This window comes from Meleagris gallopavo, chromosome 3, assembly GCF_905368555.1.
Source record: "Meleagris gallopavo chromosome 3, MGAL_WU_HG_1.1, whole genome shotgun sequence".
NCBI lineage: Eukaryota > Metazoa > Chordata > Aves > Galliformes > Phasianidae > Meleagris > Meleagris gallopavo.
Window position 1 is genome coordinate 29,280,615 of NC_139406.1, and position 17,030 is coordinate 29,297,644.

At 37.7% G+C, this 17,030-nt stretch overlaps 1 protein-coding gene across 13 annotated transcripts in view; it reads left to right on the top strand.

Annotated features, from left to right (window-relative positions):
• Window positions 1-17,030, top strand: part of FHOD3 (formin homology 2 domain containing 3) — a 369,110-nt gene that overhangs the window by 158,821 nt on the left and 193,259 nt on the right. For all 13 annotated transcript variants that reach the window (XM_085220515.1, XM_085220513.1, XM_010708572.3 and 10 more), the window contains exon 4: window positions 9,150-9,217. In XM_085220515.1, the coding sequence (XP_085076641.1) occupies window positions 9,150-9,217 (68 nt within the window). The remainder of the gene's footprint in view (window positions 1-9,149; window positions 9,218-17,030) is intronic.

Consider the following 17,030-nt stretch of genomic DNA (forward strand, 5'->3'; position numbering starts at 1 on the left):
GGTCTTTCAGCTGGAGAACTCTGATGCACTTCCTGAGGATGGATAGGGATCGCTGGAACACCCCAGTATTACGGCTATGCTCTGACCCAATTTGGCAAGTTCTGTGCAACAGCAAAATAAGCTCAGAAGCTCATTCATGTTCTTGGCAGAAACTTGTCTCTTTGAGCTCAGATGTTTCTGCCTCTTTCCTAGCTGTCAGCACAGATAAGACCCAATTCTAGGGATAGCAGGGTGAGCCTACGTTTTTTGTGCTTTTTTTTTTTTTTTTTTGGTAATTGATTGATATAATTTTCTTGTTGCTGTCTTTTTACTAATATTTGCCGAGTATGCAGGGCGACATGTTGGCACAAGATGCTTTAAATGGAATGAAACCAGAAAACTCAAATAATGACCATCATCGTGTTATTAAATGCTTACAATCCAAAAAGCACTGATGTCCTTGTGTAAGCACAAGCGTACAGTCCTGCAATTCAGAGACCTTGTTGCAAACTGAAACAAAGGTTGAGGATTTGCTTTGACTTATGTTTTTTTTGTAATTATTTTTTATCCTCAGACTGGTTGCAGTAATCTCTAAAGAAAACAGTATGTTCTTCTACGTTATTTTCTTTTCTAGCAATTTTCCCTGGCTACATTTACTTGCATGATGTAACCTATATTTTAGCATAACAACTACTTTCCTACTGTATTAGTATCCAGGGAACAATTCTGCATCAGTAGGGAGATGAATAAGATGACCTTTCAAGTCTTTGCCATCATCACCTTCTGTAATACAGTTCTGTAATACTTGACCTTGTTCCATAGCCTTTTTCCTTTTGTTACCCTTTGACTCTTACAAAGAGCGTTCACAGCATTTTTTGCCATATGAAAGTTCTTTCCTATGAAGTTATCAAACTTAAATGCTGTTTCCTGCACTTCAGGATTGAAGAGCTTATTAGTGCCTTTGCATTCAAGTGAGGAGGACCTATACAAATAAATCCTAGCAGAGAAATGTGCTGCAGTGCTTGTTTCATAGCGAGACTGAATAAGCTGAACAGGCAGAGGGTATCTATTCTTCTGTAATATGTTGGAAAGGCTGTAACTTTCAAACATGCCTTTCTAGTGCTGATTTTTATGTCATAGAAGGAAGGAGGACCTGCTTGAGCAGTCTGTTCTAGCTCTTTACTCCCTTGATGAACCTGCATATTGTGCTTCACTGCCATTGCTCTTTCCTCCAGTGTTCAGAAAGCATCAGTAGGCATCGTACTAGATGTGAGACATAACTCAAGGGAAATTTTATGTACTGGTTTGCAAAATTAGAAAGGAAAAATGTGAGAGAACTAATTTGGATGCCTTGCTGTCCCTGCTTGCTCATAACCTTCAGCTTGTAAATAAGGACAGATGCTGGTTTTTGGATTTGGACCAGCAATGATTCCTGAGAACTCCCCAGCTTCAGTCAGTCCATGAAAACCAGTTTTAGAAAAGATAAATATTTTTTTGCCGTGAACAGCCCCGTATGTTATTTATCTCTTCAGAGGCAACTTACGTACAAAGTCTGTGGTGTTTGTTCTCTTTTTTTTTTTTTTTTTTAATTACTGAAATGCTTGATCTTTTTTAACCATTTAAGTGGATGTTTTTTCCTTTTTTTTATTTTTTTTTATTTTTAATTTTGCTGCTGTTTCCTGTGCAGTTAGTATCATTCCTCTTCGACTGGGTTTTACTGTCCCATTGTAGTACTTACTTTGTAATTTAAATGCATAACCAACTGTTATGCTCTTCTGACAGTGTTCTGTCACTTACATCTCTTTTTGACAGCAGCACTTCTGCAGAACTGAGTAGGGAATACAGAAGTGAGTGCAGAACTATAAAAATAAAGGAAGAATCACCAGACCACGTATGTCAGCCAGGTTCACACTGTCCTCAGCCCACATCAGCTGGTATTTCCTTCCTTGTTATTTATGAGTAAACAGGGCCTTAATACACCAAATAACTTAGAAATGGAAACAGGGAAAGGAAGTTTTTATATCATTTGGCTTTAAGATTCTATTTGTTCTTAGCATGAGATGTACAGGTGTGGAATACCAGCCTCCACAGGATCCAAATGAAAAGTAAGATTGCCTTTTGCACTTCACTGTGTAAACAATTACTGTGTTTTGGCATCTCCATTTAGGGTAGGTGATTTGCATTTGTGTGCTGTATGTAGTACATATGGATAGTGTGATAAATGTTCTTCCTAGTTCCAGTGCATGTGGATGGGCTACAGGAGCAAAAGAACACTAATTTAAGGCTTTCCAAAGGGGAAATTCAGGCTAAAGGTTTATCTGCTTGGAAAAGAGAAGGCTCCGGAGAGACCTCATTGTGGCTTTCCAATATTTGAAGGGAGCATATAAACAGGAGGGGCAATGGCTGGTGACGAAGGTGGATAGTGGTAGGGCAAAGGGGGAATGCTTTTAAATTGAGACAGAGGAGGCTTAGGTTAGATATAGGGGGAAGTTTTTTGCACAGAGGGTGGCAACTGGAACAGGTTGCCCAAGGAGGCTGTGGATGCCCCATCCCTGGAGGCATTCAAGGCCAGGCTGGATGTGGCTCTGGGCAGCCTGGTCTGCTGGTTGGCGACCCTGCACATAGCAGAAGGGTTGAAACTAGATGAGCATTGTGATCCAGGCCAATCTGTGTGAGTGTACACAGCTGTACTGCAATTCTGGCAGTATGGGGTATCTGTCATTGCCAGCAGAAATCTCACCTTGCAGCACAACCAACGTCCTGCCCTGTGCTTATAGATGCCTCCTTCCCACAGCTGGCTCTTGACACCATCTTCTTTAAGCCTTTGGCTGAGGGCAGAGGGCAGGGCAGAATATCTGAGGCTGTTTTGTGGCTTTCTTTCCTATCCCTCCCCAGCATGGATCCTTCACAGAGAAAGGGAAGAAAGATGCAGGCTCACAGCTCTACTCATATGCAGGCCCCATAAAGGATCCCCCTCTTGGGGTAGGGGCAAAGAACCCCATGCTGAGCAGAAGGGCTGTCCCAGCTAATTAGCCGAGCAGCTGTTCTGTCTCTGAATGAAAATAAACTGCAATGGGTTTTGTCTTCATTGTGAGGCTGGCAGCATTCCTCAGGAGGCAGTGAGGAAATTCCTGGGGTCGGTCAGTGCTGACAGTAAGGTGGGCTCTCGCTTCTAATGCCAGGCTTGGAGTGATATATGCACAGCCCATTGCTTTTCATCAGCTCTTCTGATACTTCATTGTGGAGAATTTTCCTCACCAAGTGCCTGGCATTTATCTCTGCATTAGTAGGAGAATATATAGCTAGAGTTTACATGTGACACTGCATTCATGAATGCATAACCAACTATTTGTACAGGAAAAAAAAAGAAAAAAAAAAACCAACAAGATCAGGTAAAGAGAAAAAGTGAGGATCCATAATAGGCAAAACAAAGTGATCTCAGCAGAAGCAGCAATTATGTAAATTTATTAGTGGGCAATCTGCCTATGAATGAATCCCCTTCTAGGGGGTGTGAGAGTAAAAGGAGTGCGCATTATCTTGCCAGCAAATGTATTGCTAGCTTTTGTGGACAAAAAAAAAAACAACTGAGGCTCTTCTTGGCGTTGGACCAGGTCTTTTCTTAGAGTACTGCTTTAATTTGCTTGCTGTATGTGTAAGAATGGCACACTGCACTAATTACTTTTATATACAGTCATCCTAGGGATCTGCAGTCCTGTAGGTATGTATGCGTCCACTTGAGCTAGTGTGGTGAAGTCTGTCAGGCAGTTATCTTGCAGCCTGTTTTCAGGATGGGACCCAGGCACCTGAGTTTTTGCCGTTCTTCTCCAGTTTAGCCTAGTTTTATGGCTGTGTAAATTCATTCAGAGTAACACCCATTTAAAATCGAAGCAGTGTAATAATAAATTTAGAGGTGTGGCTCTCTGCGTTTCCAGAAAGTTTTTTTTTGTTTGTAATAAACAACTTTATTTCTTGTTTACCATCCCCACGAATCAGTGCTGGTGGAAAACGGCAGTTGATTTAAATTCTAAAAAGCAGAGTAACTATTACTTCTTTCTACAGAACATTCTAGACAAAAGGTTTGTTTTATTTGTTGTTGCAGGGACAAGAAATGAAATGTTAGTTCTTTAGCACCAGCCAGTTTGCTAATGGAAGACAGAATATTACTCCTTCTGTCCCATGCAAAGACTTCAGCAATGAATTGCAGGAAATATTTAAAATGTCCTTTAATTAGATCTGCACCAGGTCCCCTGCTAATGTAATCAAACGTAGAGTTAATCTCCCTTTTATGTTTTTGTTAGGAAGGGAGCTTCATCTTGAAATTATAGCTTAAAGAGAATAAGCATGGATAGGAGATCTTGAGGTCATTCAGGCAGCAGCAAGTGAAGCAGAGCAACTCCCATTTGCGCTCAGCCAGATGTTCGTGAGCCTCTGCCAATAGCATAAAAGGCTGATGCTACATAAATTACTATATCCCAGGGACTAATTCAATGGGTGTGATGGAAGAGGAAGGGAGGAGAATGGTGCCCTGTCGGTCAGAGGTCAGGTGTAGCTCATGGAATGGAGCCAAGCAACATTCAGACAGTTTTTCTTTTTTATTATTTTTTTAATTGTGGATTTAAAAACAAAAAACTCGTTTTCGCACAGAAAGTGGAGGGAAGTCCCAACTTTTCATTAGGAATTTAAAGGCCTTTCTTTAAAAAATTCCTACTTCCCACATGGTCAAAGGAATTGAATTCTCAGTGAAATCTGAGCCTCTGACAATCATCTTTGGAAATATATAGTCCCTTTTGAAAGCTACTGGTGGTCTGATAAAATAAAGATCTTTAAGGCTTCTCTTGCTTTCTGAAAAGATGTTAACTGCAGACTGAACTGCCTCACCTCCACTGTCATATTTGAATGGAATTTCTCTAGAAAAAGTCCTTTTTCATCTAGTGTGTGCTGTTTTTCTTTCCTCTCCAGGAGAGTTATTTTTACAGAAGTAAAAGCAAACAAACAAAAACCCAGGGTAATAAATAATGGTTTTCTTTTAAAGCGTGAAGCTTTCTCTCAAACAAAGCACCATGACTGCGAGAAAGGAGGCACTTCCAGCTTGCAGCCTCTCGTGCATGTGTCTATTATCACAAGCCCAGTTTATTTGACATCCCACTTGTAAAAAGAGGTGGTTAGTAAGGGCTGTCATTGTCTTTCAAGAGAACGCGCGTAGGCCATGTGGGGTAAAGGATGATTTAACAAATGTGACTTTCTTGTTACAGGATGGCAAATAAGAATGATGTTTATGAAGTTTGTACCATACCAGTACCAGTTTTTCTACCGTGTGATTTCAGAAGAGTTTACTCTGATGTTGAATGTTTGAAGATGTCAGTGCTGATGCCTTCTAGTTTCTCATAACGTCCCTCAGGCTACAAATGAAAAGCAGAATTTCAAGGGTAGCAGAGTCCCAGTTTAGTCCATCAGTACTGCTCTTTCAATGAGAAGTTACTATGGAGGGACAGTGCCTTTTATCTTTCTCCTAAAATAAAGAAATAAGCAGTGCCCTCTAGTGTTAGTTACCATCAAAGGAAACCTCAAGAGGACTTCTCTATCATCTAGATAACCCAGTTAAACCTTTTCCGCAGCTGCCGGATGCCACTCTTTCCTTTCTTCTTCACTACTTTTGTTCAAGAAATAAATGCAATAGCTTAGCTTACTGTGACATACCTGTCTGAAATGTGGCCATTTATAGTTAAGTAGATCCAGTCAGTCAACTCAGGCTCCCTGACCTGAGTTATCTTATCCAATCTTGAAGCATAGGAGTGGATATGTGCAGTCTGTAACTGGCCTGTGTGAGAACTGAAAGTTGTTGTTTTTTTTTGCAAAGGAGATAGGTAGTCCTGGTGTTTTACAGAGTGGCATAGCAGTGGCATAGCCTTCCTGCCTGATGTTCAAAGGCTCAATTTCTGCATAATTCAGTCCTGACATAAGCTTGCACACATGTTAATGCCAGTCAGAATGGGGTCTTCTGGGCCGCTCTGGGAGCAACTCAGAGTTTTTTTTGATTCTAATAGCAGTAGCAGCGCATACTGCTTCAAAGCCACCGGCACCATTTGTTTCAGCTACAGAAGACTGTCAGGGATGTGCCTGTGGGAACTGTGGTCACCTCTGTTCTTTAATGGAGAAAGCTACTTTTCATTCTGTTTGGAAGAGAGCAAAGCTTTAAATTGCTAATGTAAACCAGCCAGTGCTAAAAAGCGTTTGCTATCTGCTTTCTCTGCTTTCTGAGTTGTCTTCAGTGTGAAAACATTGTAAGCAAAAGTGCCTTTCCATCTCTGTTTTAATTTGTTTTCTACCACAGCAAAAGAGCTTATTGGTTCTTTTGGCCTTTGAGTTTCTGTTGGTGTGTTTTCACAGCCTCAGTTCTAATCTGATCCTTTGGGGACCAGCCCAAGAGGTCCCCAAGGTATTAAATTAACTGTTGGCAAATGGGAATCCCATAAACCCAAGCACTCCAGAGCTTTCACAAGGTGTACAGGCTTAGAGTTTTCTGATGCACAGCACGCAGAAACAAAATAAATATACAAATCTGTAGAAAGCAACCTATGATGGACCTTGTCTTATACGGCTTGCCTGCTTTCACTGAGATTCATCATGAACTGTTGCTTTCTAAACCAAAACATTTTCTAACAGAGCTCTGAGGAGCAATTCTTTCACTTACCTGCTTGGGTTATGTTCTGTGAATATTTCTGGTGGCTGCCAGCAGTACAAGAATTAAACAGTCAGTATATTACCCATAGGTAAGGATAACTGGTGAAATGGTTACAACCTTGAATTTCCAACCAAATTCAAAAGAGTTAGCTCAGTGCAAGGAGGGAACTGTGAACACTGGCTGTCTCTGAATAGATAGCTCAAGTGTTTGGGATATGTGCTTCTTTCCTGTTGACTCTGCTTTTACCAAACTCAATATTTCCAGTGATTACTGATTCTTTAGCTCTAATGATAGACCCTATTATAGACTGTGTGTAATAATTTTTTGTTTTTGCTGCAGATGAGGAAGGGAGAGCATTGTTTGTGGTGGCTGCCAAGGATGATGTTATATTCTGTGAAAAGACCAAGGGAAAAAAATGTTCGGCATTGTTTCTCTGAGATGTACCAAAAATCTGCATGCACCAATGAAAGCAACCGGCGTTAAAGGATCATAAAAATGTGTTGTTAGCCCTTTACCCCAGGCTGGGTTGATGATTCTTCCTGTTAAAAAAAAAAGAAAAGAAAAGAAAAAGAAACAAAAACAAAAACAGATGGCATTTGTTAGAAAGTTGATATTTATGTACAGACTTGCCAGCACTTAAAGAAATGGTGCCTCTCTTAATTAAGATGATAATGTACTGCCTTGTTTGGAGACACTCTGCTAATAATGGTGCTGAATTATGAATAGGGAGAAATTAGTAATAACAAATGCCAGATGGAGGTATCTTTCAAAGGGGAATATTTTGTATAATATGGCATGTGAAGTTGACAGACCAGGTCTTAAAAGACCTTTATTATTCTTTAAGCTTTTTTGACAAAATTACTCTTTATCCTGCCAAGAAATGTAGTTTCACGTGCCAGTGTGTTTTTAAGCTAGAGTAATTAAAGTGTGCCTCTGAGTTTATGGCTTGAAGTGAAATTCATTCCTACAGTGTTTTGTCAGGAATCTATAAACAGTGCAAGGAAGGAGACAACTTGCAACAATAATAGTTTTGCCAACTTTACACGTTCTGCCTTTGAAATCAAAGGCAGTTACAGATGAACAAAACAACTTTCAAAGTGTTTTTAGAAAAAAAAAAAGAGTTTTAAGCCTTGCTGAAGTTTTATTTCACTTTTTCCTTTGGTTGAAGATGACTGTTGGGAATAAGAAATGTTTTTCTAAAATTAAAATCTGCCATCTTTAATTGAAGCTAAAAAATGATTGCAAGTTATAAATGCATGAAACCCTCAAATGCTGGGCTTTTTTTTTTTTTTTTAGTTCCTAGGAGAGAAAAAAATATTTCATTTTGTAGTGTAGCAATTAAAAAAGAAACAGAAAGGGAAATCAAAAGAGAAAACTTAGAATTTTAAAATTTTATTTTCTCATAAGAATCTTTCTACTTCACCAGCATGCCCATCGATTGAATGACCTGCTGCCAATCCATTGCTGCCACCCACTGCATTGCAGGTTCTTGTGTGAGGATCTTTGTAGGAAGCAAAAGTGGCCACAAAGATTATGTGTTGGTTTGTAATCGACCTTATATTGCATTTGTGCAATTCAACGTGGAGGAATTTCAGACAGTGTAGAGTGCTGTTTGTAATCTCTCTCTGTCAAATATGTCGATGCAGTAGACCAGAAAGACTTGAAGAACCTTATATTCAGCTCTGCCATGCATTTCCAAATACACAGCGATAAACATGAGACATGTAACACAAGAGTTTTTCCAAAGGCACATATATTATGACAGATGCAGAAAGATAGCAAGGGAGTTTCTTTTGTCTGCATAAAATTATTTCCATGAGTATGCACTGGTAGAGAAATAAATGAAGGGGAATACATTTCAGTATTGGACGATGTAAAGAAGGCTTTTGCTTCATTTAGAAAAAGATCAAGATCAGTTTTCATGAGAATAAAACACTGTTTTGAATTATGCTTAGAACAGACTGTCCGGCTATTTCTGGTATTAACGTTCATTGCCATTGTAGAGAGGAATTAACAATAGAAAGATGAGAGCACAAGTAAAGAATGTCTGGAGGGAAGGCAGTCAAGGATGGGATTCAGAGACTCAAATTGTGATAACAAAAGCAAAGAGTATTCTCAGTTGTGTCTTTTGATACCGAGCTGGCTCTTTCAATTAAGCCGGAGTTTACCTTAATGGAAAAAGAGGAATATTTCTAGGCATTTTCAAAATTTCCTTATAATACTGTTTCTCACTGTATTGTATTACCTATAGTAAAATTACCTGGAAGATGCAGTCTGAAGTTATGGACAAGTAGTTCAGCTTTAATTCGTGCTTTTAATGAATAAGCGTGTTACTCTATCATATGTAAAAAACAAAGTTCTTTTCTTTGACATCAGTCTAGCTTATAGGACATGGGCACTACTCCTCAACTCTTGTGAAGTGTGTACTACCTTTGTTTGCAGTGCTGTCTGTTTTCTTAATGTTGAACTTTCTTCTGTTTTCTTTCAGAAAAGCTTTACAATTCCAATGGACGGGAGCTGAGACGAGCACTTTTCTCATTGAAGCAAATATTTCAGGTGAGCAAATAATGGCTTTAATTTTATTTTTTTTAATATTATTTATTTTATTTTTATATAGGGAATAAATTACAGTTCTGGCAGAAGAGAAAATTTTAGGACCTTATTTGTAATATGTGATTATCCAATTGCTTATTAAGGTGTTCTGTTTTTCTGTTCTTCCTTCCTGTTCCTGTTAGTCTTTTAAAAGGCAGGACCAGATGTGGGGTAATGGTAGACTTACTGGTTGGAATGAGAAAAGAGAATAAATCTGGACCTCCTCTTGCATGGAAACTTGATAGTGAGGACTGGAAGAGGGATGTGAAGAGAGGAGCTAGAAAACCTTTAACTGCGGTAGCAGCCCAGCATTTCTACAGACAAAATCTTGACAAACAAGCTAGGCTGAATCTACATCTAAACCCGTAAGAAAAAGGTGTAGTGGGAGAGCCCTAAAGATGTTAGAATTTAGTTCTAAATTAGGAGTATGGATTCACTGATTATTCCAAAGGATACTTTGTGGAGCTGAGTATTATTTGTGACTGATATGTCTAAAGTAAGGCATAGATTTGAATATGTGTGTTCATTTTAGAGGAGACCTGGAATCTGCAGGATTTTGTGTCTTGTGGAGAAGGGGCTGATGTGATAGATAAGTTGTGTTATGAAACTGAATTGGATGAAAAGCTTGGATTTCAGATTGGTTTTGCTGGCTAGTCAGATGGACTTGGTTAAGATGCCAGACCAAAAGGAAACCATGACTGGAAAAAGCAGGTCATTAAAAGGGAAAACAAAGTAGGTAGAAACCAGAGTGTACTGCAAATACAATCCTAAAATGGAGCTTAGGAGGACACACTCTGTCTCTATCAGGAAATATACATGAAATTAATAAGAAAAACACTTGTTTTCCTTTATTAATGAATCCCTATGAAGTGACAATCTGTAATATTGTCCAACTGCAGTTGGTAGGTACAAATTCATGAAATAGCTACAAAAGCTTAAAGCTGTTACTGCAGAAAATTTTATTTTGTTTTAAATAAACATTTATTCTAAGGAGAATAACAGCATGTCACAATTCTGCGAGACTAAAGAATTGCTACTTTCCAAAACACAAAATGTTTTCTGCAAGTTTCAAAGTATTCAGAATTTAGAAAATGTCAGGATGAAGATTTTCTTGAGCACTAGAGTAGCTGGTGAATCAGCTGATCCATTTTACGGAACATTTCGATAGCTGAAGATGCCTTTTTGTGGATCAGAACAAAGCCTTGAATTTTGAAACTTTTGAACAGGAAAGGAGTTCCAGTTCTAAAATGCTCTGGTCATCTCATAGCTGTAGATTAGAAAAAAACATCATCTCTTCAAAGCATTCCTATGGAAGGGTTATTTGAGAATTGTGAGGGTGCAAACTGAGTTTCCCTGTGAGCTTGCTGCATGGGTGGACTGTGTGCTCAGAGGAAATATGGCAGTTTTCCAAGAACTGTCTTTGATTTCTTCCTTCTGTTTCACCTTAACTGCTTTGGGAAAGTATTTGTATTTCTGTCAATGTATATATTTGAGAGATTAATCTGAGCACTCACACATGTGTAGCACTAGGTACTAAACCTCTCTATTTCAACCCATACCACAGCCCTCATACCTCCCACCAAAACTTTTCCCACTTCGGGTTTTCATTTTCTCTTCCATCTATGTTCTTTGAAGTCTGCTATGTATTTCCAATTACTTTGTGCACAGTGCTTTCAGCTGACCCACTGGTAGGATCTCTGTCTTCCAGCTCATTAGGTTTTTCATGGAAATGTTTCAATATTTATCCATCTAATAAATATAATCACAGTTGACTAAGTTGAAGAGAAATGAAGGGAAAGGGAAGAGAGAAGCGCACAAACACTTCACTTGTGCAGGAACCATGGATCTACAGAAACCTGGACAGTAGAACTGTGATAGCACAGCTGAAGACCTTATCATAACCCAATCATAAAAGTTGCATAGGTAGTTGATATTATCCTTGTGTTTTCTGGCTTCTAATTTCTGTCTTGGCAAGTCAGCATTATTCTCTTAACATTTAATTTGTAAAAAAGAGATAATCAGACTTTCGGTGTGAGAGACAGTAAATTCAAATCTGATTTATTGGAAATGCACCAGTAATGAATGTGGTTTTTAAGGTAAGCATGCCTGACAGTTTCAGAATATAACTATCCTAGAATAACCTTCCCTGCTTCCTAGTATATATGATAAAGAAATTTTGGAATGACGTTATCATTTGAGTATCTACTTCTAGTTGAACGGTGGCCACTTGTCGAGCAAAGATACCCTTCAAAAGAGCTTCCTGTACCCTCAGAATGCAGGCTGTCATTAGTGGAGAACTGAGGAGACTTCCTCAGGATGCAGAGTATTCGTGTCGTGGTTTTTGGGGTAGTATCTGAGGTAGTGCACCTAATACTGGAAAATGGAATGCTATATGATGTAAGCTGCTTTTTGCCCATCACTTGTGTTGTAATTAATAGTAGCATAGCTAAGACATAGTATGATTTTACGTAGTTCATCTCCTAATGAACAGTGAGAAAGAATGTAAGATCATTTTTTTATATTTTAGAAAAATAAGCTGTGTTTTTTTTTAGTGAAGAAAAAGAAATGTTAACATAACATTTCTAACGTTATGGTAATGTTGTAGACCAAACATTTTTGTCCAAATAGTCATACTTAATTTATCTTATAGTTCATGACATGAAATGAAATTAGCATTAGAAATCTGTTTTTCAACATAAACATTTGTTTAATTTTGAATCTCATCATATTTAGTATTTTACATTCTTCAGTGTTATAATGCAGAAATAAAATCTTGACTTTAAAACCAGACTTTATTTTTTTGAATAGTTTTTAGAAAGTTGTGGAGACTTCATCATGTCTGTAAGTGCCAAAGCACTTCATAACACCATATTTTTATAATCATTCATCATAACTGAGTTAATTTGGCACAGCTCTGTGTCAGTATCATTTTTAATTTAAAGACCTTCAAGGTAGTGTGCAGTCACTTATTTGCATTAAGTGGGAACAAGCCAAAGTGTTCCATCAAATAGAATTTCAAACAGTCAGAGCTTTTGGTTTTTCATGCGCAGCCTCAGTGAAGCTTAACAATGTTTGGCAAAAGCAGGACCTTTGTTTGAAGTTGTAAATGAAAGATTCATTTGGCTAGTACAAACCTGGAATTTCTGTTTGGTTTCTTATGGTGAGCTGTTTTTGGCAAAATGATAAAAGATGTAAGGAGCATTTTTCTTTGACAGAAATGTTGTTCAGTTGTTCTAATTCATTCTGTAGGGTTAATATAGTCATAGCTGTGATCTTTTGCTGGACTGTGCTCCGGTATTATTCGTCTGACTTGCCAATACAATTTTCTTTGTTCCACAAGCAGGGAAAGTAATGTTTGTTCTGTGGGAGCACTTGACTTTAAAATAACTAAGTGTGCACGTGTGTGTATACACCACATGCATATACCCATACAGATCTTACTGATGATCTTTGGACTGCAGTTTAACTCCCTCTGTATGTATTTTCTGACATATTTCTGAGATTATCAGAGATTTGTGAATTTTTGTGCAAAGTGATAAAAGTCCCAAAGACGTACAAGGACAGAATCCAAACGTGGCACTTACACAAGAACTGCTCCAAAAGTAATGCTTCCTGTTTTATTATGTTAGCCCACAATGTCAGAGGCAGATGGTGGCATGGCAGTAGAGATTGAGCCTCCCACCAGTATCCCATTAAATTTAGTTGCTGTGTGACAGATGGCAGCAGCGGGGCAGTCTGACAAAGTGACGTCTGATGTAGAAGTGCGTATGAAGCAAAGGTGAATTCCTCCATGTGGAAAAAATGTCAGCCATTGACATTCACTGACACTTACTGAACGTTTATGGAAACCAACCAGTGGGTGTGGGAACAGTGTGGCGGTGAGTGGTGCATTTCAGCAGTGGCAACAGGAACAGTGGGTCACCTCCACTGCTGCGGTTATTTACAATTGTGGCATGAGGGCTCTTGTTCATCACTGGCTAAAATGCATAGCTAATGGTGGTGACTGTGTTGAAAAATAGCGTTTTGTAGCTGAGAATTTGCTCTAGCAAACAGTGTTACTGTCCTCTTTGTTGTAGTTTCCACTGAAACAGAAAGCATCACTTATGGAGAGACCTACATAAAATCAGGGTCTAAAAACTTAGCAGTACATGATTGTGATATTCAAAACGTGATAAAAGTACAACTGCTTAGAACATTTAATTCAGTTTTAATCTTAAAATCAGAAAAATAGGATTCAAATCCTATAATTTTAAACTGTACTATCCAGTTTACATGATACTAAGAAAGAAAGCATAGCTTCAAATTACGTTGATTTGTGTAATTTCAAAGCATGAATAAGCTGGATGAAAACGTGATGTGAGAGAAATAAGAAAAGTACAAATCATCTTTCAATTATATGGAAATCTGTAGTCATGCATAAGTCTGCATGCCTTCCTAATATTCTGGAAAGTATTTTTAATCAATCAGTGCATTTGCTTTTCTGGAATGCAAACCTTAAAAGATGTATTTATCAGTATTAAGGAAAAAAAGCCTATTTTCTTTTAGGACATTTTTCCCCACTAAGTGTCATTCAACAAATGCGGGAGATATCCCACTGTCTTCCTTGAGGAGCCCTTTTGTTCTGTGATTAGAATATTGGATGACACTGTTGCAAAATTCCCTTGCAGAATTTTCTTCTATTGTTAAAAAAATTCATTAATCATTGCACAATTGAGCTTTGTGTAAAATGTTACAAAGAACAGCTATGTAGGGGCCTTGAAAACATTAACTAGGAGATGTTTGGATAGACATAATCTTATCAGTGAGTGAAATCAAATGTCACACACTTTGCCTGCTAAGGAGTCATCAATCATTCTTAGTTGAGCAGAAGGAGTTTTCTGTGTTTGCTTCATTGATCTCCAGGAAAGAGGCTGCTCCTTCCATTCCATTCCCGTGAGCATGACTGATTATTCCTCAGGGTCTGAAGCTATGAGGGACTTGATTTAGGGGCTTCTGTCATCACTTGTAAAGCAAACTGCCACCTGTCCCCATTTGGATGGGTTCTTGATTAAGTCACATAAGAGATAAACCTCTGCTACCTAACTACTTTAACTTCCTCAGGTAAGTAGCATAAGGCAGGAATGTTGTTTAATCTGATGCTTAGATGCCATCAAAGATATGATGGGGTCTTCTCTAGATGGCGTTTCCAGCATTTTTAGTTCTAGTACTAAATGGGGGGTGGGGAGAAGAATGCAGTTTATTGATGTATATTCTGTCCATTGAAGCGGCAAAGGATGAAATTCTGTCTCCATCATGTCAGTAGGAGAAAATCTTGTTAATTTCAATGTACGTTTTACCTAGTAGAGTGTATATACACACATGGAAAGGAGTGTAAAGAAATGGAGAAAGCCACAGCAGCACATTTTTTTGGTGTTCATTTCAAGCTGCAGTGGGATAACTACAGCTTGTCTCTAGGGGAGCAAACCAAGTTTTTCTGGCTAATAAATATGTATATTAAATCTAATACTGAGGTGTGATTTTTGTGTTCACTTCTGGCACTTGCAGGGAAATAATGTTATCTGAGAAAAAAAGATCCCGTAGTTATCTACATCTTCACTAACTGCAATAATAAAATATTTAAAGCAGCAAATTTCTTTGTAATAGTTCAGCTTAGTGAAATAGCATTAGAGTTTCTTTTCAAAGTTCTTTCTTTGAATCTGTTTGAAGAATTAGTACAGCTGAGTTCCCTCTGAAAGAAGGACTGCGTCATTGTAATGCTGTGTGCAGCTGAAACAGGTAGTCTTTAGAAGTGGTAGAACTGGATGGTAATTCTGGGCTCTTTCTCATATAAACATGGCGTCTTGCATCTTCTGTGTTATGTAGTGAAAGCCCGAAAAGGAAGCATTATAGTGTCACAGTAAGATGGCAGTCTGTTATATCTCCCTCATTTGATGCATGAAATGGTCAGGTTATGTAAAAGTAGTGAAGTTGAAGACCAAACTCACTGAACAAGCAAAACACTGCCTTCAGAGTAAAGGGAAGAAACTTTTTTGGAAGTAATGGTAAAGATCAGGCAACACCACAATAATTTGATTTTATAGCTGAAGAAGTGAGAATTTTAAGTATGAACATAAATGTAGTATGGGAAAAACTCTGCGGTGTAGACAAATCACCCTTCTCTCCTTAAATTTTAAATTGTCTTTTATCAGCTTAGCATATAAATGATCCTTTGTAATTCTGTTACATCCACTGAACATATTTCACCTTTTTTTTTGTTTCCTTCTATGAATAACTGCCAATTATATCTCTCTTACAGACTTATTAAATATCAGAAAAGTCTGAACATGAAAGATTATTTTCCTCCCTGGTTTTAATAGTGTCTTCTGTGTGTGCTAAAGAAAGAAAACTTTTGAGAAATCTAGAATATTAATGGACCAATTATTCATTCATACACAAAAAAAAGTGTCAATGAGGATCACAAAGTAATAAAAGAATGAGAAATAGTTGGAAGTAATGATACATTATTTCCATTAGACCTTGATAAGATAATACGAATATAAACTGAAAGTTTTCACATTTAAACTTTATCCTTTAACATGAATGTCCAATAGGAAAGAGCAAACTAAGTTGCTTTGATTTCCCTAGCCAAGATTTAATTAAAAAAAAAAAAAAGAGAGAGAAAGATTGCTAACAGAGTTTAAAATGTTTAATTTTTTTTTTTTTTTTTTTTTTTGAATGTATGAAGTATTGGTTGTCTAACTGCTACTATACTTTTTTTTGCTTGTTTTGTTTCCTGGAATTTAACGATCTCAATATTATTTAACTGTCTAATAAACACTGGCTTGGCTCTATGGAATCTCAACAAATCTAATAAAGCAAGATTTGATTATTTTCCATAGCTTATTTCCTCAAAGCTTCTTCATATGCTATGGGGCAGCTACTATAATAGCTATGTGGTTGATGCTGGATATCTTAGGTGTCTGAGTGTCTCTCGTTTCTCAGGTGGTATTCTTTGAAAAGTCTTTGCATTACTAAAAAGATACGTGCCTTGTTTCAAGCTTTATATGGTTATTTTTTATAAATATAAATCGAGATGGGTGAAAAAAAATGAAGGTTCTTTCATATTAGAATGTTTCCAAGTATCCTGAAGCTGGAAGTAATTCAGTCTTGAGAAGAACTGTATGTTTGGTATTGAACATTGATTTAGTTTTCACGTGTTTTAATTTTTAAAGTAATACTATTAAAACCTTTACTTTTCCCCTGAGTTACTAAGGATCAGAATGAAAACACTATGAAAGAGAGGACCCTTCTCCTAGCTGACTGGGAGCTGTGCTTTGTTTATGCTTTAAAAATAGGACCCTGACTGTGAGCAGAAGTTCAGTGGTTTAGTACAAGGCTTTCCTGCTTGAGCCTCGACTCATCCATGTATAGAATTGCACTTTAAGTGCTTGAGTAACTTAAGTTTGAGTGCTGATGCAATCTGGAGGTACTCGTAGAGCTCACATTCATGGATGTATTTGTATAAGTATGTGTGCGTATGTGTTCTGGATGATCTCTTTTCAGATTTGTTCGCAGTATGTGACTTAGCTCTTAAAATGAACTGAAATAAACAGTGTCTATTGAATTAGATGGTATCAGGCACTTCTGGAGACTGGCAAGCTAATATTTTAATTGTATCAATGATTTTAGAGTGCAAAGAGCAGAGCGTTAATTTGAAGTGTGGGAAAATAACTATAAATTATATCTTGGCATCCTGTGCTCTTTCAATCACTTCCTGACCATGTTTACTCAGTTTTCA